The 22,413-nt window shown below is 38.5% G+C and overlaps 1 protein-coding gene across 1 annotated transcript in view; it reads left to right on the forward strand.

Annotated features, from left to right (window-relative positions):
- The window catches only part of LOC108932651 (netrin receptor DCC), a 152,819-nt gene that overhangs the window by 45,841 nt on the left and 84,565 nt on the right, over nucleotides 1-22,413 (forward strand). Inside the window, exon 2 of the mRNA XM_018749194.2 lies at nucleotides 14,324-14,647. Within this exon, the coding sequence (XP_018604710.2) occupies nucleotides 14,324-14,647 (324 nt within the window). The remainder of the gene's footprint in view (nucleotides 1-14,323; nucleotides 14,648-22,413) is intronic.

The following is a 22,413-nucleotide window of genomic DNA, read 5'->3' on the forward strand; positions in this document are numbered from 1 at the left end:
CTATTAGACTGAACGAAGCAAAAAAGGATGGCCCATTGTACATCTGTACATTTGAACAATACCATAATCAGATTCATATTAACAATGCAAAAAGCAGATAATGATGAGAAACAAACAAACAATAAATAAATGGATGAGCTGGCACTGCTGGGTAATGCATACCGGTTCCAAACTCACAATAATTTGCATATTAATTATACAATTAATTATGGAGAAAAAGAATTGCATGTAATGACTATTGGAAGTAAATTATATCCACAGCCAGTCATACTTTAATTATGTTTTGCTCCACAACTGTATTGTCAGTCTTGAAGAAGAGAAGTGCAAACATTAGTTTCTAGTTTTCGGTTTTATGTCATTCATTCGTTTTGTTTTGAATTTGCTGACAAATTTAAAATATGTATGTATAGTATGGCCCAAAAGTGCAACTTATAGCATGATGACACATAGTGGGATGACTTTTTCAATAAGAAATACTGGAAAATTTAGTTCTCATGGAGTGAGTGGTTCTAATTTTCTTTGGCCTGGAAATAAGAGGCAGCATGATGGAAGAGTGAGTAGCGCTGCTGTTTCCCAGTGTCTGGATGGTGCAAGAGGATGTAGGTTCAAGTCCTGCTCAGTCTGTGTAGACACAGGACGGTGAATCAAATACGCTTTCAGCCAAAGGCAACAACAAATGCATACAATGATCCAGTCCAGCCAACATCACTACAGAGAACAACATCCTGCATTGGCAACAAGTATCTCCATGACTTGAGACCAAGAAGCTTCACTACCTTCTCTAACCAACCAATATAACCACAGGGTACCAACATGGGTATTTCATTGAGGTTGTGAAGTGGATGCCTCCCTTTGTTTGTGTTTTGTTGAATTAGGCTCATGACACCTCCAGAAGGCTCAACAGTGCAGTCTGGCATCCCAGACCCACCCCCTTCAGCACGCATGTTAGATGCCCTTCACCCTCAACAAATACCGCAACTCCACAAACTCAACTTGTTCATTTTTCATGTTCTGTGAAAATCAAGGATACAGCTATAATACATGATAAATACTTTCTCAATACTTGTTGCCACTATGTACTCCAGCATATTTTTAAGGTTTTGATCTTAGATAATGAAATTTAAAGAAGCAAATGAGTTATGAAATTGGCTGTCTCAAAATATGTACTGAGAGTGTTAAGCATTCAGTGGTATAATTGCTCGTTTTTATCTCAAGCTGCTACAATGGTGTTTTTGTAATTAAAAGCCCAACAATAAAAACTGTGCCTTGCAGCTCAGAGGAATTTGTTTTTATTTTTCTACAAGCATTTTGTTCATGAACTGTGCAACTGAAGGCTTTTAAAGATCTAATACCTTTAACACTAAGTTCGTTATCAATACTTATATTTATCACGATATCCTGAATTGATTCCATAACTTTAAAAACTACACAGTTATCTGGTGATGCCGTTTATTCAGACTCTTTTTTTTTTTTTCCATTTCAGGTGCACGTGTGAAGTGTTTCACTTGTTTGGTTTTATTTTGTAATTAAAGACAATGCTACTGTACAATCCAAAGTTGTTCAATTATCGCCATTATTGTTTGGCTTTCATATGTACTTGCATATACTATACACATGCTGAAAGTAGAAATCATGATCATAGCGAAAATTACTTGTGATAAAAGGGTTTGCCTGATTAATACGTTAATTAATTATCCTTTGGCATCCATTGTCTGCACTGACCCTATTTGTGTTATTTCCAAACTTGTGAGAAGGGCTTATTGGAATACTGCAGTAAAAATGCAGAGATTATTGATTGCCATCAACACAACTGGCATTAACTTGATTACAAAGCAAAGATTTATTTAAAAAAAAAAAAGAAATTCTTCCTTGTTAACTATTATTTATTCACACAAAAAAATACTATTATAGATATTATCATTCTGCTCATTTTCACTCTTAGATTAACTGTTTATTGTTAAACAGTTTAGTAATAGGGTTAGAGATCAAAAAGTCTTTTACTTGATTTTATCCCTTGCCAGGGTAATTTGCTTCTTGCACATCACAGTAACAAGATTTTGCTTCAAGCGATACTGCTGTTTTCTCATTCCCCTTTTACATCATTGGTGACATTTTATTTCGTTAGTTTTCATCAGCCTTCAGCACTAACATCAGCAGTGTGGGTCGCTTGTACGTCTGTTTTACTTTTTATTCTTTTTTCTACGCCTGATAATGAAATGTTGAGTTTAAAGTTTGATTTTTGTTTTACCGCAGTCCTTTGCCCTTGTACCTGTAACCAGCATTGCAGAAATGTCGCCATGTTTCTTATCACCTGATTGCATTCCTGATAATCACTAGACTGTGGCACGATGTCAGCTGTTTATCTACTTAATTTATTCTAAGACTTTCCTATCAGTGCAGTTTAGTGCATCACCTATGTGAGCAGCGTACACTAACTAAAACAATGTACTTCACTTAACACATTTATCATCATTTGAGTTTTTAAGCTGTTGTGTAGTATTTATGACATTGTTTTACACTAAAAAACTCAGAATATTAAACTTTTACACTTTTATTATTGGATTGACCACAATGAACTGGGATCCCATCATGGGTGCACCTTCCTTAGCCTGGCAGCCTGTGTTTCCTGTATAGGCTCTGGATCACCACCACCCTGACTTGAAAAAAATGGTTTAATGATGTGAAGTGAATAAATACATGAGAGAGGGGTTTAACTACATTGCCATTGTGTAACTTGTTTAATTTTTATTTTTTGGGAGGAAAAGGTTGATATGTTTTCATTAATAATAGGAACTGGTCTGTGAAACATAGCACAGCATTGGAGAATGCATAGAAAATGGTCACAAAGCACTGATTTTTTGCACAGCCTCGGGAATAAATCATACGGTTTGGTTACACCTATTTGTTCATATATTCTTATAACTAATATGTTCAGTATTCAGTGTATTTTTTCCACTTTATAAGTCACAGAGTTGATTAACGGGCTGTTACTAGCCTCTAATTCTAACATGCATTACATATGAGTAATGCAGAAATAGTTTAGCAACCAGTATTATTCATCTGTTTTATATATGGGCATATTAACATGCCCCATTACCATGTTATTAATTCTTAACCCTTACAAATATTTCTTAAATGGCCAAATACACACACACACACACACACATTTTCAGAGCCGCTTGTCCCATACGGGGTCACGGGGGAACCGGAGCCCACCCGGCAACACAGGGCGTAAGGCCAGAGGGGGAGGGGACACACCCAGGACGGGACGCCAGTCCGTCGCAAGGCACCCCAAGCGGGACTCGAACCCCAGACCCACCGGACAGCAGGACTGTGGTCCAACCCACTGCGCCACCGCACCCCCTTAAATGGCCAAATATTAACATTAAACACAGGTATGAGGTGCAATAAAACATTATCTCTTCTGCATGGGATACTGACATTTGTCTGATATAGGGAACTATTTCTGATGAAAACTTTTTTTAAGTAAATCTGATAAAGTAGAATGTAAACTCTGTAAACATACTTATTTTGTCAGAAACCTTCTAACTTATCTTCACCTTTTAATGAAATATCACCGTCATTTCTTATCACCATTTAATAGCAGTAAATTCCCAAAACAACTAAGTTAAAAAAATGAGAAAAAAGTCATACCATGTGTGCTTAGAAATCCTGCTGTGACCAAGGCTCAGATGCATTTGTGGAAAGAAGGCAGTCAATAAAATGTTTTAAAAAAGTGTGATGTTTTTGTGCTGGGTGATTGATGCTTGAATCCAAAATTTTCCAAGCCACAGGGGCACATAGTGAGCCCCATCTGGGGCAGACAGAGACACAGGGACAGCTGGTGTCCACCATGCCAGATGGGGGCCACACCAACCTGAGCCCTGCTCTCCTGGGGCCAGTATCACAGCCTGATCTGCAGATAAGGGTCATCAGTTGTGGCATCACATAAAGCCTGCATCTTATGCTAATACTCTACTACAACTTATGTTGTCAGGAAACAGTTTTTTACATGCTCTGTCCAGATTAATTAGTACATAAGAATGATTAATTTCCTTCTTGTTATACAAATGAAAACAAGCACCGTTACCTAAAAAACCTGGAAAGGTAAATTGCTTACACTCTTCTTGTAACGGGACTCAAATCGTTACCATTAGAAATGCAGAAATATGTGTTTATTCTAGAATTTATCAAAACATCATGTTGCATCTAAATGGTTGCATTTTTGCTTACATTCAAAGATGCAAATAGATCATCCGTCGTGGGTCAATCAGGTTACAGTGATCCATCAGGGAAGGAAGCAGGAACTTAATAATGGTCATCTTTAACTGGAGCTTTATAAAGATAATGTGTATGCTCCACCCTAATGAGTTAAAGCACTTGGTATAATTAATGAAAAACCAGCTAAAGTAAAAAGGGCAGACTTTTCTCGCCCACAGATATCGCCTTTAAAGAATTACTAGTTTATGTGTACTTTTTCATCTTGCACTGGGAGAAGCCAGACCAGTTCTAACCGAATGTTATTTGCTCATGATTTTTATCGCGCCCAATTCAACTAACCTTGGGTTGACATCAGATGTGGCTGTTCTGCAGATTGCTACAAGAAGATGCTCACTCAGCATGGACAGTGTTGTCGTGATGCATGATCATGCAATGCTGCTCAAGCAAACAAATTGAGAAAAGTTAATACTCACATTCACATTAGGAGTATTACTACTCAAGTGACTTGTTATTAGAAGCAGGGAAATAAGAACTTCCTTCAGAGTGACACATATGACAAATATATTTTTTCCTTCTTGAAAAATAAAACATTGGAGTTTGTTGCAGAACCCCATGATTTTTCACTCTTGGTTATCATTTGTTCAGGTCAGCGGCACTGTGGTCCAAAGCCTATCCTGGAAACACAGGTCACAAAACTAAGGAGATACACCCTGGATGAGACGCCAGTCTATTGCAGGGTAGCCACACACTACATGCAGCGTAGAGCATTGCTGTGCTGTCGTGAGGAAGCTCCATACGGTGTGAGCTGGTTTTGAACCCGCATCCAAATACCTTGTGTGTCACTATGCCATCACAGGTACAGGTGCATATAAAAAAAAAAAGAATTTAAAAAAATCCAAAATATCTTCTGATGATTCTGAGTTTTGCACTCTGTCGAGTAGGTTTGAATGACATTTTTTTTTTTTTAACAAGTTAAGTAATCAAGGATAGACAATGAAAAAAATGTAGCTACAACAGTTCCTAAGATGAAACTTGTTTTCGTTAATATGAAGACAAAAGAATGTAATATTTCATTTTTGAAATTTTCTGCATGATTTTACTGTGTCAAATACAAATACATATTGATATATTACTTTTCCAAATCAGCTACATTTGCCAAATCTATATTTTAAAAAATTTAAATTGCATGAATGCACTTGAAAATAATTAGAATTATTTTACATTTATTTGATGTTAGGGGTTCTGGAGTAGACTCTGGAAGAACAGTGACCCTACCCAGGACAAGCAGTTATGAAAAGTGTGTGAGTAAATGAGTGTGTGTGCAATTGCTCCATGATGAACTGGCATCCCATCCAGGTTGCTCCATGCCCCATGCCCTCTCCTAGGGTATCAGCCAGTGAACTGATTAGAGCAATTACCTTGAAAATGAAGATTTCAGATTCTCAGTCCCACTGTAGTATTCTTGAGCAAGGTACTTATGCTGAATTACAATGGAAAAAAAAAATTCAGGTGCATAGCTTTATTATGCTGCATATCTTTACATAGAACTATGTGTGGGTGGTGAGCCCCGACCCACTCAATCCAGATATCAGGTCGGTCGCTGCTGCATCCACGTCCATAAGCTCGTGCGTGAGAAGTCGATGGTTGCGGCACCGAGGCCGCCTGAGTCGATTTTGCAGCCTCCCGTGCCGCCTTCTCTGGGGCACGCTGCTCCCGCTTTCACTGAGCCGGTGTCTTGGCTGGTGTCTTTCGAATCCCAGAGGCCTCGGCTTGCTCCCTAAGTGCAGCTCGTCGGTCGCGATAGTACTTTGCATCGTGTTTCTTGGGCATCTTTGAAATTTTTAATTCAGTGATCTGCCTTCAGGCCCCCTACCTCGGTCTAAATGTAGGGTTAGGTGCTGACGTCAACGCTATGACATGTTGTTCAAACGTGGTGACATGTAACGCAATGCGCACCAACTTGATAACGAGCCAAATGTGGAACATTTTCGCAACATTGCCAGCTCTCTCAGGCTCAACCGGCAGCAGCCCTTCATATGTCGTTTGATGCGGTGTTCCTTCCTCTCTCCAATGGTATATGCACTATCTCTCTGTGTCTTTTCATTCGTGAGCAGTAGCGGTGAGAGGGGGTAGCATTTTAATGTGATGTGGTTGCATTTTTATGTGACGGTCAATTCCCAGGTTACCCCCCCACACCTAGTGAGGAGAAAGACGTGGTTCTACATCAAAAAAAGGCAGGTGTGGTACCATGCAATGGTCTGTCTGGTCCGGAGAGTGACTAGGAATGGGGTGGCACAGAATGAATTTACAGAGGAATTCATTACTGTCCATATTTCCACAAACACAAAACATCAAACAAACCTCTTTCAAAAAACTAATTACACGGAAGTGACCTTTGGCTTCTAAATAAGAATAAAACCAGCAAGGGCTGACCAAAATGAAAACATAATAGTTAAACAGAAACTGAAAGCTTAAGACAATTATGAATCATTTTCATAAGTTCATTTCCTCTGCTTTTAACATTTATAAACAGTTTGAACACAAAAACTACCTATCCTTCTCCCCATCTCATACTCAATCTCCATTAGTCCAGTTTCTGTAAATAGTCTTTAATTGGTGTTATCGGCTGCACCTGGTGCTCATTGCCTCACAACAAGCTGCTCCCAGGTGCAGCCATCAGTCTGGGTGGTGGGGGGTATGGTCAAGGCTCCAGCCTGCCACATGTGATTAACATGCAGTTTTACCATGCACTCTGAATTTTACTCCTTGGAAATCACTGTGGGTTATTAAGAGTCAGTGTCTTAATGGAGGCTGTACAGGCATTTACAGCAGCTGCCAGAAGAAAACCAAAATGTCATGAGTTTCTGGAAACGGATTATACATAACCTGCCTGTGATAGATATGGCATAAAGCCACCATGTGTGAACAAGGGAAAACAGTGGGAGAAGATTCATGCAGAACTGAAGCAAACCCTTACTCATTTAGCTGACATTTCTCCAAATTGATTTAAAATGTTAAGCTACTTCCAGTTACTTACCTATTTATACAGCTGGGTAATTCCTATTGGAGTAATTTAGGGTAAGTACCTTGTGCAGGTATAGTGCATCAGGAGTGGGGATTCAAACCTGCATCCTTTGAGTCCAAAAGCAGCAACTCTGACCATTTTGCCACCCCCCACCTGAGCTGGATTTCTTTTAATAAAATTGTACAAGCTATATGTGGATTACACACATACTGTCTGAACCGCTTGTCCTATATGGGGTTGTGGGGAGCTGGAGCCTAACCTGGCAACACAGGGCGTAAGGCTGGAGGGGGAGGGGACACACCCAGGATGGGACACCAGTCCATCGCAAGACACCCCAAGCGGGACTCAAACCCCAGACCCACTGGAGAGCAGGACCTGCTCCACCCCATTGTACCACTGCACCCATGTATATGTGGATTAGTCTTAACTAGACTTTAACCCTTGAAATAATAATGCTGTCAGCCATATGATGTTTTAGTATGCTTACTGATAAAAAAAGAAAAAGAAAAAAAAAAACTGATAACCCTCTGTCCTGACAATACCATGAAGGATGAATGGCATAAGCTATGTTCTATACAAGCAGTGATTCGGGTGTCCGAAAGCTTGCGTTGCCATGGGATGAAAAAGGAGGGCGAAACAATAGAAGATGGATTGGAATATTTAGAAAAACCATCTTTATCTGCTCCCTACTTTAAAAGAAATTAAACCTTTAAGAGGATTGTAAATTCTTTTCTTTTAAACCCCATGAAACACAAAAAAGCACAAGAAGAGATATAATCAATGTGACAACATAAAACTTGAATTGTGCTTTATGAATTTTCTGGACTATTCCATCAGATTTATGTTCTTGTACAATCCTCAATACCCTTGTCATAGTTTTTGGATTTAATGATTATTCAGATGTTTTGGTTTTTTTAAGTTCATAGTACTTAAATTAGAAAAATTGAATAGGAATCGGCGGACCTGTAACTACAAAAAAAGAGGGCTAAATAAAGTCTACATTGTACATGACATAAAGATGTCAACACAATATGTTCTGCATTTACAGTGAACAATGGCAGTAAATCAGCTGTACAATTTTTATAATAACCTGAACTTGATTGGTAGACAAATCCTCAAATTAGTAAGCCATTAATTATGAAATAAAGTTTAATTAAATAATAGTATTGTTTGAAGTTGACAAGGAGAGCATTTTCCAGTTTTGGTAAGATTTCATCCTCTTATATACGTTTATTCAGTTAACAGACACTTTTGCCCAAAGCAACTTACAAAGGATACTCTGTAGTGTTACTAGCCCACACACCTTATTCACCAAGGTAACTACACTGCTAAATACACTACTTACAAGGGGTTAGTCATCCATGCATCACTGAAACATACTCACTCCATGACACACACTATGGGGGAACCTGAACAGCATGTCTGTGGGAGGAAACCCACACAGACACAGGGAGAACATGCAAATGCCACACGGGCTGAGCAGGGATCAAACCCACATTCTCTCACACCACCCAGGTGCTGTGAGACAGCAGTGCTACTCACTGTGCCACCCCTTTACAGACACTGACATGTAAAAGCTTCAGGAATTTGTACCACTCACCTCTTTATAAGGACTTTCAGTCTTTAACTGCACTAAAATCCAGGTCCATGCTAACTGATTTAGTTGCTAAGAACCTTAACTATTCCCAGCAGATGACCACACAAACAAATCTGTGTGCACTGTTCAGACTGGTAACTAGTCCCAGCGGAAGAGCAAACCAACAGGCTGGGTATGGTGAGAACAGTTAGTGTTTATTTGTCGCAATGCGTTTGTTCATGTTCACGTTTTCATTCGTGTTTATTGCCATTTTCATCGTGGGTCCGGATATTTTGAGAACCCTTAAAGTACTGGGAAAAACTGAAAAAAAAGAAAAGACAAAAATATTTAAAACTAGCATGAAGTGTTTTGTTAAGGGTTGTTTCCTCTGAAGGTTCCGACTCTTGTGATGGAACCCTTGATTACTTGATTGTACTGAATTACAAAAGTAATAATTACCATGCTGTATGAATGTTGTAAGTCATTGTAAGTGGCTTAGTGCATAAAACTAACATTTAAAGTTACTTTAGAGAAAGTTATCAGTTAAATAATGCGTTATAGTTTAAGTATAAAAACCATAGACGTTAAGACTGTCGAATAAAACTAACATACATTTGGGTTTCCAAGGACATACATTGAAATATTACACCATACATGTATGTCTTATTTTTACACCTACAGGTACATGCCAATGTTGCTTATCATTCCAGTATTCTACTAAAAATGGGTCTCTATTTTTGACATGCATGCTTTAATGTCAGTATAACAGTGTGTAATATACTAAAGATACATAACTTTCAGGGCTTAAAATTTCAGCCCTCTTCATATCTTTGTTGCTGAGAAGGTTTTTATTACATCTAGAACACATTACTCCAACACAAAGTATAAAGATACTTCTAAACAGACCAGAACAAAACATTCATAATTTGAGTCAAAAAACACGATGCTGTTCCTTCAGTCTCAAGTGTCATTTTTATGTATTTCTTCATCTTTGAAGTGCTCGCCAGCACAGTTTCAAATGTAGATGCTCAGAATGCTCTGTGAAGATCCATATTTTCCCTCAGAAATAAAATTTGGAACTGAGATCGAAACCAGATCTTGCAGGATTTCATGGAAATCCAAAGTGTCTTTTTGTCTAATTTCAGCTTGGTGTTTGCTGTGCTGTTCCATCAAGGTGTTAATCTGTATGATCAAATGGGCAAACATAGCTGTGAAAAACTGCTATATCACAGCACTGCAGGGCGGCTAATACTCACCCTTCCTTATTGAATTGAATTGAATTGAATTTTTTCTGTATAATTCAGGTGGCTTGACTCTGGCGTCATAACACCTGACTGGTGTTATCTGATGCCCTTCACTGAGGTTTAAGACGCAATGCTCCACACATCCACTATTCTCTGTCTTACTTGCAGTGAAGGAGCTATGGAATATTTACAGATGGGTGACAGCTTTTCAAACTGGAATTTACTGCTAAAAAATGTTGTCAGAATAAGGAGAAATGATGCCAGAAAAATAAAAAGACCTATAAATACTTAATTCACCTTAGAATTTCTCTGTTTTTTACTCTTATTACTGTTTTATTGGTTTTCTTCAACGTCCTCCATTGTCCTGTGTGATGCTAGTATTGCCCAATCCACAACTGTTTGCAACAGTACAAGGTAACATATGATGAGAGTTTATGAAATACTGTACTGCAGTTAGTACAAAGTCAACCTCTGAAGAGAAACAAGTAATGCAAACATAACCGAATCAGACAATTACAGTGATAAACGATATATGCAAGAGGACAGCGAGACTGACATTTTAGCTAAAAGCCACCGAGAGCCCAATAGCTAAACAATCCCAAGGTGTCGCGAGAAGATGTAGGCCTTCAAAAAGTGTCGGAAGATCATTAGACTGGCAACTGATGTGATGTTGACTGCAAGGTTACAGAACAGCTTGGGACTGGAAGAGAGATTGACTGATCCTTTTTAGCGCATCTGGAGAGAGAAAGTGTAGACAGCCAGAGGCACAGCTGAGGTTTCACACTGGAGAGCAGGGAGAGATTTGAGTCTCTGGGTAAAAGCGAAACCTAAAGGCACAGCTGGGATTTGGACCCAGGACCTCCAGTTTACTAAGGAGGAACTTTTACCAGCGAAGTCATAGTGCTGCTTGATAAAGTTTTGATTTCAACCTCTAACTGTTACTTCGTGTTGCCGACATATTGCAGCTGTTTCAAGGACAACAGTAAACTTGAAATCTTACTTTGATCCTCACTTAGTTGTGTGTATTTATATTAGTTTATAATATACAGTATTACACAACTATTACTTTTTTGCTTTTTCAGATTTATGTTCATTGTCCAAATATCACACACACACACATATCGCTTGTCCCAAGTGTGGTCGCGGCAAACCAGAGCCTAACCTGGCAACACAGGGCGTAAGGCTGGAGCGGGAGGGGACACACCCAGGACGGGACGCCAGTCCATCACAAGGCACCCGAAGCGGGACTGGAACCCCAGACCTGCCAGAGAGCAGGACCTGGTCAAACCTGCTGCACCACCGCACCTCTTGTCAAAATATAATTCAGACTTTGAAAATATTTTACGAAACCCAAAGTTTCTCCTTAATATTAGCACTCTTTGATGAGACTGTTTGTAATTTTAAAAAATGTTCTCTGTTAAAAGCATTTACACTTTAAAAAGCGCTTTGCTGAAGAGGTACTTTGGCTTGTCAGGTTTGCAGTGGGACATGGTAAGTTGAAACAGTCAGAGTGTTATTCATACAGGATCAAAAAAGAGAATAACAACAACGTATGAGAAAAAGGACGTTTTAATTGCCAAGATTAATTCTGTTCCGAAGACCTCTTTTAACATGTCATTTCCAGGCAAAGAAATAAAGGTGGAATAATAATAATAGCTAAAACTGATCTGTTTTCAGATACATTTGTCTAAGGTTAAACTGTGAATTGTGAGTACAATGGTATAATAAAGGCTAGGGAGGACAAAAGATTGGATAAAGCAGTCACAGATATGAAGGAAAGAATGTAAGAGGTTATAATGGGGATACATTGAGAGAAAGCTGATAGACAGGGAAGTCGTGGGCAAGGGAGACAAGACTAAGGTGAATTTTGATGCCATGGAGAAGAATGACATGGTCTTAGGTGAAGAGATGCGAGGCAGACGGTCGATTTAAATAACTAGAAGAATAAAGAGCTGTCAGCTCAAAGAGGCTGAATGAAAAGAGAGCGAGAGAGAGGGATGGTCATGAAATGCTGACTGGGAAGGAAGCGAGAAACAAGGGTAGCACAGGTGGCAGTATTAGGGATCTGCAAGGACATTGCCGCGCATTCCCTTGAACAGCTGTGGCAGTAAGAATGTCACAAAACCTGAATGGTCTGGAGACACTAAGACTCAAGAAACATATACACAATAAATCATAAAAACTAAGGGATAAGAGTTGAACAGGATAAGAGTAAGATCCTGCTATCAGGCATCGTAAGAGAATAATAAAACACACAACGGACCAAATATTTTATTTACTACTGTTATGAGCTCAACAAAGCTAGCGTTCACCCGTTACAATGTCCTATCTGTTGATAATATAGTACTGCAGATGTTTTCTTAAGAAAATACCCCACAGATACTTTTGTAATCCCAGTGTATTGTCATTGCTTATCAAAAACAGTATGAACTTTATGTGTGGACCAACCTTAGCCAAAGTGATGATCTTCTCAGATTGTCACTAGTGACACCTGCTCTGCAGACAGTCTGAGAAGATCATATGTGTGTGTGTTTTAATGATTTATTTATTATTTTTTTACGATTTTATATTTTAATGCACAACACTCAGATGTTAAAACTGCTTATACTGCTGTACAATTGTGCTTACCATATGGAAGTTCTGAAAATACTATACAGAACATGCACATCTATCCCACATTGTACCCCTGCCTTGGGCATATTCTCTGTCAGCAGCAGTAACCATAGCATAATCACATGGTTACACAGGGCCCATGAGTTCAGTGCCATTCCCTGAGACTCTCTTTTACCACATCTGAGCAAACCTTCTGAAAGGTTATCTGGGAAGTTGTCGTTTGCATGGATAGGATGAATCCCCCTGTTGGCTCATCACTTTTACATCCATCTCTTTGCCTGGGGACAAGAAAGTTTGCACAAGACAGAATTTCAATTATCCCAGGCATTCTGTGATGATATTGGGTGGATAATCTGCCAGTGTCCCATCCCCCATATCCTTGCATCCATGGTTTTCATGCATCATATTCAAACACCTGCCAGCTAAAGGCATTTCATTGTACAGAGGGGTGAAGGGGCAAGAACAACCAAAGACCATCTTGAAAATATCTTAGAATATAACTTGAAAATGCTTTGGCTGGATTCATCTGGAAAGAATGAAACTTTTTATTATTTGCTGCTTTATCTGTTTTATAAGAAATGCATTTATTTAGCTTTTGGCGACATATATGACAAATTACCTTGAAAAAGGAAGTAAGCCAATGCACATTATTAAATCATCTCTCTGTAGAATTTCACATTAGCATTTTTATTTCTTGCATTCATCACCTCCAACTTGCTTTTGTTTTTTCCAGATTAGCATTTCCTGATTGCACAGAGAAAAACAGAACTAAATTGAATTGAAACCTGAACTCAATGCTTACTGTACTTGCAGCATCATCATATATGGTATGGCAAGCTGGCCAATGAAACATGAGTGCTGTTTGCATCCTTTCCCTCCCTTTTTCGCAATTAAACAGATATACATTCAGTAGTTTCAGTATATTAGTATTAAGTATTATAATGTCTTGTTCAACAAACCATTTTTAAAAACTTATTTTTACAGCTTTACATTTACAGCAGCAATACATATACAACAGCTCCCCTGTTGGCAATGGAACTTTATTGGTTTGTTTGTGCCAACTAATAGACCACCTTTTTGATCAAAGTAAATAATTGTAATTTTAATTAAAGACTCTACAAGTTCTATTGTACCAATGTAATTGTGTTTAGTAGTTGCAGCAGCATCTTCATAGTAATTTGTTGGTTTTAAATGCTGAAAATATATGTAGCCCTTGGTCATTTATTGTAAATGTATGGCAGTTTTTAAATGCTTCTCTTGTCTTGAAAACACTTTACTCTTCTGTAACACAATAAAGAAAAGTGTAATTGCATTGGTAATAATATAGCAATCGTGAGAAAAGTCTATTTAAAAAGAAATATTTTTAAAAAAAATATATTTTTTTAAATTTAAACAACATAAGGTGGATCTCTGTTAAATTTAACAGTATAGTTGGGTGTCATCATCAGAAATTTACTTTAACCAGAAAAGATCCATATTATTGATTTCCGTTAAAATGGACTTGTTGAATAATTACCCTTTAATGACTCCTTAAATTTAAATAATGCTTTGTGCAAGTTTTTGTATTCAGCAATAAAATTTGTGCTTCCGAGCCTCAGCACGTATTTCCTTATATATAATTCACTGTTTCTCCCTTTTGCACAGGTTCTGAGGAGATGAGAAGCTTTGTAGATCTTCGGTTTGTGCAGGAGCCACTGGACACAGTAACAGTGAGGGGGGGAACCATGCAGCTGGACTGTGAGGCCCAGTCAGACCAGGGCACCCCCACCATTGCGTGGAAGAAGGATGGAGTTCTGCTGAGCACAGTGGTGGATGAGAGAAGACAACAACTAGCCAACGGCTCCCTCGTCATCCAGAATGTGGTCCACTCACGGCACCACAGACCTGATGAGGGCTCTTACCAATGCCTAGCCTCCCTAGAGGGGGTAGGCGCCATTGTAAGCAGAATAGTCAAGGTCACAGTCTCTGGTAAGGAAAACAGCCGTGTGGCCACCATGCAGAGCATTTATTTTGTGCAATGCAGGTTATATGGACTGCAAAGCTCTCCACTGATTTCAGTTTTCTCATTCACAGTATAATAACAGTCAAATTAATACTAATATTTTATGCAAAAACTGAAGTGTTGATTTTGATTTATCTGTTAGTTTGTAGTTCTTGGACTGGATTTGTTCAGTTTTTAGTAGAAACTGAAACTTTACTGCTGCTATCTGTATCACAAAGCTGAATGTTAATATTCAGTCAAAAAAATATTGATGTCGACAGGGACTTCTATTTCAGTACTTTTTGGCCCTTAAACTAGTTTACTGAAATGCAGAGCGAGTTCCACACCCCACATACTGTACATTATGCTCTTCCTCAGTGCTTGATGTTAGACACAAATATATTACCTGTGTCTCCTCCTGATTGTACACTTTAAAAAATGCTGTTAAGATCACACCTAGGAGCCAAATTAATTTCTGTTACCAGTGTAATATTGTTCATAGTGTGTTATATTCACTAGTAACCAAAATTAGCATTGAGATTTTTACCTAAATGTTCTGGTTTAGGTTGGACCGGGTCCTGCTCTCCGGTGGGTCTGGGGTTCAAGTCCCACTTGGGGTGCCTTGCGACGGACTGGCATCCCGTCCTGGGTGTGTCCCCTCCCCCTCCGGCCTTACGCCCTGAGTTGCCGGGTTAGGCCCCGGTTCCCCGCGACCCCATATGGGACAAGCGGTTCAGAGAATGTGTGTGTGTGTGTGTGTGTGTGTGTGTGTGTGTGTGTTCTGGTTTACCTGATCCAAACCCAACGAAGTCCCACCTGAGCCTACGCATAATACAAAAGGAAAATAGCAGCTCATTTGCAAAAGCTTTTTGGAAACAGCAGGTGTTGGCAAATTAAACTGAAATGAACACAATAGTGTTGGAATATGCTGGAGAACAGTTTTCACGTGTTTCATGTGTTGCTTCCAAACACTAACCGGTGCTATAGCAACGTAGTTTCCACCAGATCTGGAGTTTTAATACATCTTTAAACAATATAATCATTCTGGTGTTATATTCACCAGATGCAAACAATGCTCATTTTTCACAAATATTCCTTTTTCTTTTTTTTTTTAAATTTTCTCTCTTTATGGGGAACTTATAAGGCCCCAGTAGTTATTAATGTCTGGTAACATGAAAATTCAATGTGCGCTTCAGTTATAAATGATCGAATATGTGTGTATGATTCTGTGTGAAATACTGTAATGGCAGCCTGAACGGGATCACTTGTTGCGATGGGGCTCCTATAGGTCATTTGGACATTTTGTGGCCCAAAGGACCCAATTTGTCTGTGAAAAGCACAGTCCCAGGTGTGCCGTAGTTCTTATTTATGGGCCAGTGTCAACAATAAGTTTCCAGACTAAGGGTTTCGGTGGACTTCATAGGAAGGGTCCTCCCATGGAGGGATGCAAGGGAAGAGTCCTCCTATGGAAGGATGCAAGGTAGTATACACTATAGATACTGCAGCAGATTTATTTTGTGTTCCTCTCACCAGTTCATATTTAAGAGAGTAAAAGAGATAATAGTGGTATATTTAAAATTTAACATACTTACTGTCTCATAACATGCTCTTCAGTTACAGGTAACTTTGGCTTTGAAACTAAGTATTTCGCTATTTCATTATTGAGTGTACTGGAAGGTATATGTAAAAAAAAATAATAATAGTTTGAACATCTTACTTTACACAGCTGGACAAACGTGCATTTCAAGTTTCCAAATCTCAAAAGATTGTATTGTGTAGTTTTGTTAGAATTTGAAGCTTAGCTGTTCCTGGGCTGGCAGCCTATCCAGTAATCATTATTGTTAAATATTTACCTACTCTGAATCATCCAGGATCAGTTTTGTTAGTACCCTATGTTAAAATCATGTACATACACTATTGACTGATTCTTTGAAGAATATAATGTCCTCTTAGACATATCTAACAGAGAATATAATATTTGAACTTCTACAGGTTTCTCTCAAAGAACTGAAATTTTCATTCATATTATAACCTTTTCAGACTTATTTGTAGACTTTCACTGGCATTGTAATTTTTTTTTTATTTGCTGGTGCCTTTTCCAAGATAATTTAAAACATCCGTGTTTCAATTAGAAGAGCTACTAAAGTGTGACTCATTGGTAGTGATCAGTGAATCTTTCCACTTTTAACCTGTTTAAGAAAAGCAATATCAACAGGCAACAAAGGAATGTAGTGTGGGCATCACAAAATGGCATACGGTTGAATTGCAAAAGGTTTTGAGAGGAATACAATGGGAGACCAGACAGACACAATGAACTACAGAGAGTGTGGTAGGGCTCCGGAGGAGATAAAAGGGGTTACCTGAGTTTTTGTAAAAACCCACCCAAGAGGCTAGCACACACAAGGGGTTAGCACCTAGGTTTTGTTTACTAGGAGGTCAACAGCAAGTGAAGCAGAGGAGGAAAGGAATAAGATCTCTTTACAGATTTAGCTTCAGGTGATGCATCAAGATAATGATGCAAGGCATATTTGATTAGCTAGAGGAGAGTTATATAAGGAGAGGCAAATAACAATTTGGATGTCATCAGCATCGGGGGGGTTGGGGGGCGCGGTAGCACAGCGGGCTTGCCCGGGTTCTGCTCGCTGGCAGGTCTGGGGCTTCAGTCCTGCTTGGGGTGCCTTGCAACGGACTGGCATCCCGTCCTGGGTGTGCCCCCTCCCCCCTTCAGCCTTTCGCTCTGTGTTGCTGGGTTAGGCTCCGGTTCGCCGCGAACCCGCTTGGGACAAGCAGTTTCAGACAATATGTGTGTTTGTGTGTGTGTGTGTGTGTGTGTGCCATCAGCATACAGGTGGTAGAATATCTAAACCTTTGAGTAGCAGGTGTAAAGTCTGAAGAGTGGAGGTCCAAGAATCAAACTTTGACATCTGTTGAGGGCAGTAGGGGAGCACATACCTTGCCAAGAGATTTGGAATGAATGATCAGACAGGTGTGAGGTAAGCCAGTCCCAGAGATGCCAAGGTCCCTGAGGGCAGCAAGGGGAATAAAGTGGTTAACCATTTCAAAAGCAGTAAAGAGGTCAAAAAGGATAATGTCAGCACATAGAGAAGTAGCACAAAGAGCATGTAAGAAGTTAGCAACAGTAGATCTGATTTTTTGGAATGACCACTGAAAAAGAGAAATTGTTGAGAATCCACCTGATCCTTAAGGAAAAATAAAATAAAATAAAATGCTTTCTAATACAAGTGTCCCAAGATTTATTACCAGGTATGATTCTGCTCAAACCAATGACATAACTATGAATTAAAAAAAAAAAAACCTTGAATTTTGATGCTCGCATTAACCTTGAGCTGCAATGGAAATGATTGAAAATAAAAATATTGTGTCTCCACAAACTTCTCTTCAATCCTGATTGTTGACCAATTTTACTGGCTAGTTTCACTGCCAGCACTCAGCTGGGTGCATGAATATAGCTCACGTTCCCAACAAGCAGAATTTTTAGACCATAAATAATTGAAGAAAATTCTATTAAAAATTATAAATTGAAAAATATTTGTGTCCTTGAAAATATGTAATTCGATCATTCGTAACACAAGGAGCCAGTAAACACGATAGAACCCTGTGCTTTTTAAGTGCAGCTTTAGAGTGATTCTTACACCAGTAGTGTGTGCAGGACACATTTAAACTTGGTCAGGAATTCTACTGAGAGTAGTCATGGAGAATACTCATCACTTCAGCATTCTGTCCCCCATGGTCTTAAAATGGTGGTAAAAATTGATTTTAGCATGGCTGACTGAAACCACACAAATTGTGTTTGCTATTTACTGGCAAACAGCTGTCCGGTACTCATACAGCAATATTGTGCAACTTCTAAGAATTGCCTTTATTTATCAGTACTACCAAATTGCTCTATGCATTTTTTATGTTTTACCTTCACAAATTTTGGAATATTTCTCCCTTGTTGCAGTAAAAAGGAACATTATTTTGAAAATATTTTTCTACTTTACAATATAATTGCAGCTGAACTTATAAAATACTTAAAAGTAAAAGAAAATATGACACTGCACTATGTTTGATAACTGGTCACATTTAAAATTGGTTTCTTACCTCCCTAATCTCCCTAAATTAATTCTTCTTAACCCAAGCTGACTCTAATGCCCTCTGGGGTTCCTATGAGAGTGAAAGGGCAATTGTTCTTCCTAGGGTGGTGAAAGACAGCCCTGTCAGCCAAGGCTGACCATGCCAGCAGAAAACCAATGTACTGCTGCCAAGTCTTTGCCCTGTTGGCAGAAGGAGAACACACCAGCTCCATGTGTGGGGCTATAAAAGTCGCTGCCTTTCCAAGCTCTTTCCCCCCTTCACAATTAGAGGGACAATGCACAATTGCAGATTATGTTGTTTTGCTTTGTAACATGTCCATTATTGCTATAATGATTGTACTGCAGGAGTGCGTTCTCTTTTCCCCTCTCTCATACATAATATTTAAATTGCATTGTTATATATGAACGGTGGTGCAGTGGGATGGACCGGGTCCTGCTTTCCGGTGGGTCTGGGGTTCACGTCCCGCTTGGGGTGCCTTGCGACGGACTGGCGTCCCATCCTGGGTGTGTCCCCTCCCCCTCCAGCCTTATACCCTGAGTTGCTGGGTTGGGCTCTGGCTCCCTGTGACCCTGTATGGGACAAGCAGTTCAGAAAGTGTGTGTTATATATAAATTATTAAAATCAAATGTCTTATTTTTTAAATAATATGAACAATATAAAACTGTGTATAGTTTTAAATTTGATTAGAACTGATACTGGATTTGGGTGATGCAAATGAGATTAGAGAATTTAGAGCACATGATATAGCACAACAGATGCAAGTGACAGCTTGTCCTCGTCAATTGTTTAGCATATCAGGCTAACACAAAAGCCCATCCTGGCTGCCCTTTGACAGCCCTGACTTTTGCATGACTTGTGAAGCTGGTCTGCTGTAGTGACTTTAAAATCTAGCAAACGCATCTTGAACCTTTTCTATTTGTGATCCTTTAAGACTGTTAATAATTGGTTTCAGTGGATCCTGCTGATCCTTTCTTGTTTAAAACATGCAGCTTATGTTCTTTCCCAGAAGCTTAATAATGTTGTTTAAATAAGCAATTTTTTTTGTGCAATAAATAACGTGGCACATTACAGGGTGGAGCCATGCTAGAGTTACAGGAGAGCTATAGAAGACTTTTCCACTTAAACTAAGTCAATTAGAAAATAGAAATTGCCTCTTTAATGCAAATGTATTACAAAATTAATACATTTATTGGAATTATTAGTACTTTCTACTTCCACAAGCTGCCTTGTCCTCTCATCTTTCAGACCAGCTGCCTAATATCTTGGCTTTGGTTATCCAATTAATGAGTTGCAGCTGGTCTTCATTGTTTGAGAAACTGGCACAGTGCAGGCATTAGAGACATATCCATCAGGACCAATCCTGCTCCATGCCACAGTTCCACTTTCAACAAATTTTAACTAAGCTAATAAAATTATTTTTTATCACCGTGATTTAGTGAAGAATAACATAGGGATTAAGAATTGTGTTTTGTAAAAGATATAGTTGATATTAGATGAAAACAATCTTCCAAGAAACTAAGTAACAGTCGGTAATCTTCAATGAGTAAGAAATAAACAAAGAATGGCTATGCTGATGTTAAAGAATAATGCCTGTTGGGGTGATGATGAGGACTTCATCAACACAATGAAACAGCGAAAAATAAGCTTTAGTGTATTGTATATTTGGGGTGCCTTGCGACGGAGTCCCATCCTGGGTGTGTCCCCTCCCTCTCCGGCCTTATGCCCTGTGTTGCCGGGTAGGCTCCGGCTCCCTGCGACCCTGTATGGGACAAGTGGTTCAGAAAGTGTGTGTGTGTGTGTGTGTGTGTGTGTGTGTGTGTGTATATTGTATATTGTAAATATTGTACTTTTCATTGTTATGTGTGAAGAATTTAAATTGGCCATTTTCTGGATGTTTGCAAGCTTCTACAAAGAAAACTTTTTAATATTACTTTTATGTTCACGATTTTCCGTTGATAGCAAACAATGATGATGGATGCCACTGGACTATGGAGTTTCTGGAGTTGTGTGCAACTACGTCAGAGGATAAATGCAAATAATTATCACTTGATATTGCCATTAAATAGAGATTCATGTTGCGTAGAAAGAGCAGTGTGGTTTGCCTTGGCATTGTGATTTTTGACAACGTTTTGAATGCTTCTTAAAATACTCTGGTTTTCTACGGTGCATATGCGACTGCTCACACACATCATGTTTGCTGAATCTGACAATAGTCATTGCTATAGAGTTCTTGTAATTGCTGCATAGTTAATGACCAAATGGCCATTTTCATTATTTTTCTTGTAGCTGTAGACCTGTAAATTGTGATTAAGTGCTGGTGACCTTTTAGAAAAGACCATGGCTGCTTGCATAATTTAAATTCGTTGACAAACAGGGTAGTAAATTAGCTCTGAGGGGACTGCTCTGGTTATAGTTATGATAATGATTATCCTAATTTATCCTGTTTAGTATTTTTAAATTGTATTTTGATCATGCTATGCTAATTTTCAAATCTTTATAAATAGCTTTAAACTGACCAAATGTAATCCTAAACTGTTGTCATTAATTTACACTGTCATCACATTATCAGTGAAATTAGGAAAATATTTTAAGTTTCATCATGAAGGCACATTTCCATATAAGCACTTCCATCAGGCTTCTGATCAAGTATAGTCTAATAAGTAAAATGTTAGCTTTTTACATGCATGTAGTCTGTCCATTTTTTTTGCTGTAATTCAACATATACATGTTGACAAGCACTTTTAGTTTATTTCATTCAGAATTTTTTTGTGTTTGAGTTTTCAGAATGTTGTAATTAGTATAATGTAAGCACTGTATCTAAAAAGAGACACATTATATATAATGTTATATATATATATATAAATATAGATATTTAAAAACAGAATTTCTTTGACCATATTTAAAAGTATATAATTCAAATATATATTACTAGTTTTTCTAGAACAGAGCTTTTGTCATTTATGTATGTTCACATTTATTGAGCTGTCTCTTTTGTCCAGAGTTATTTAAAATGATTTGCCCACTTATACAGCTTGGTAATTTTTAATGGAGAAATTCAGGGTAAATACCCAGAAGACTAACAGCAGGAGATTCTGCTCTGTATTATGCATTATTCCCTGATTAGACACCTTTCAATATTATACAGATTAAGGAACAAGATGCCATTGCTCTGTTATTTACACTGTTCTTTTCTGCTGCTGCTGACTGACTTTTGTGAACTATAGCAAAAAACACAACAAAATACAAACTACTGAAAATCCACCAATTTTATTTACAATATGCATAGCTAACATGCACTAGTAAAAACGGTGGTATAAAAAACCTGATTGTGTTATGTTAATCTTGTGACTGTTTAAAAATCTTTGATCTATTGTGAAATGCAATTTTGTTTACACTAGTACATACTTTGCATTGGAGGAAAGCATCTGCTAAATGAATAAATGTAAATTGATTCATATACATTTATTTCTACGAGATGTACGTCACTTTGGAGAAAAGCGTCTGCTAAATGAATAAATATTAATGTAAATTTCAGCAACATGACAGTCTGGGCTGGGAAGCAACGGTGGTGTTTTTTCAGATGGGAACAGGGCATCAGACTCTGTCTTCTTCTGAGCAGCTCAGAGACCACATTCACAGACAGCCCCTTGCTCTG

The sequence above is a fragment of the Scleropages formosus genome, chromosome 6 (assembly GCF_900964775.1).
Source record: "Scleropages formosus chromosome 6, fSclFor1.1, whole genome shotgun sequence".
NCBI classification, from domain to species: domain Eukaryota; kingdom Metazoa; phylum Chordata; class Actinopteri; order Osteoglossiformes; family Osteoglossidae; genus Scleropages; species Scleropages formosus.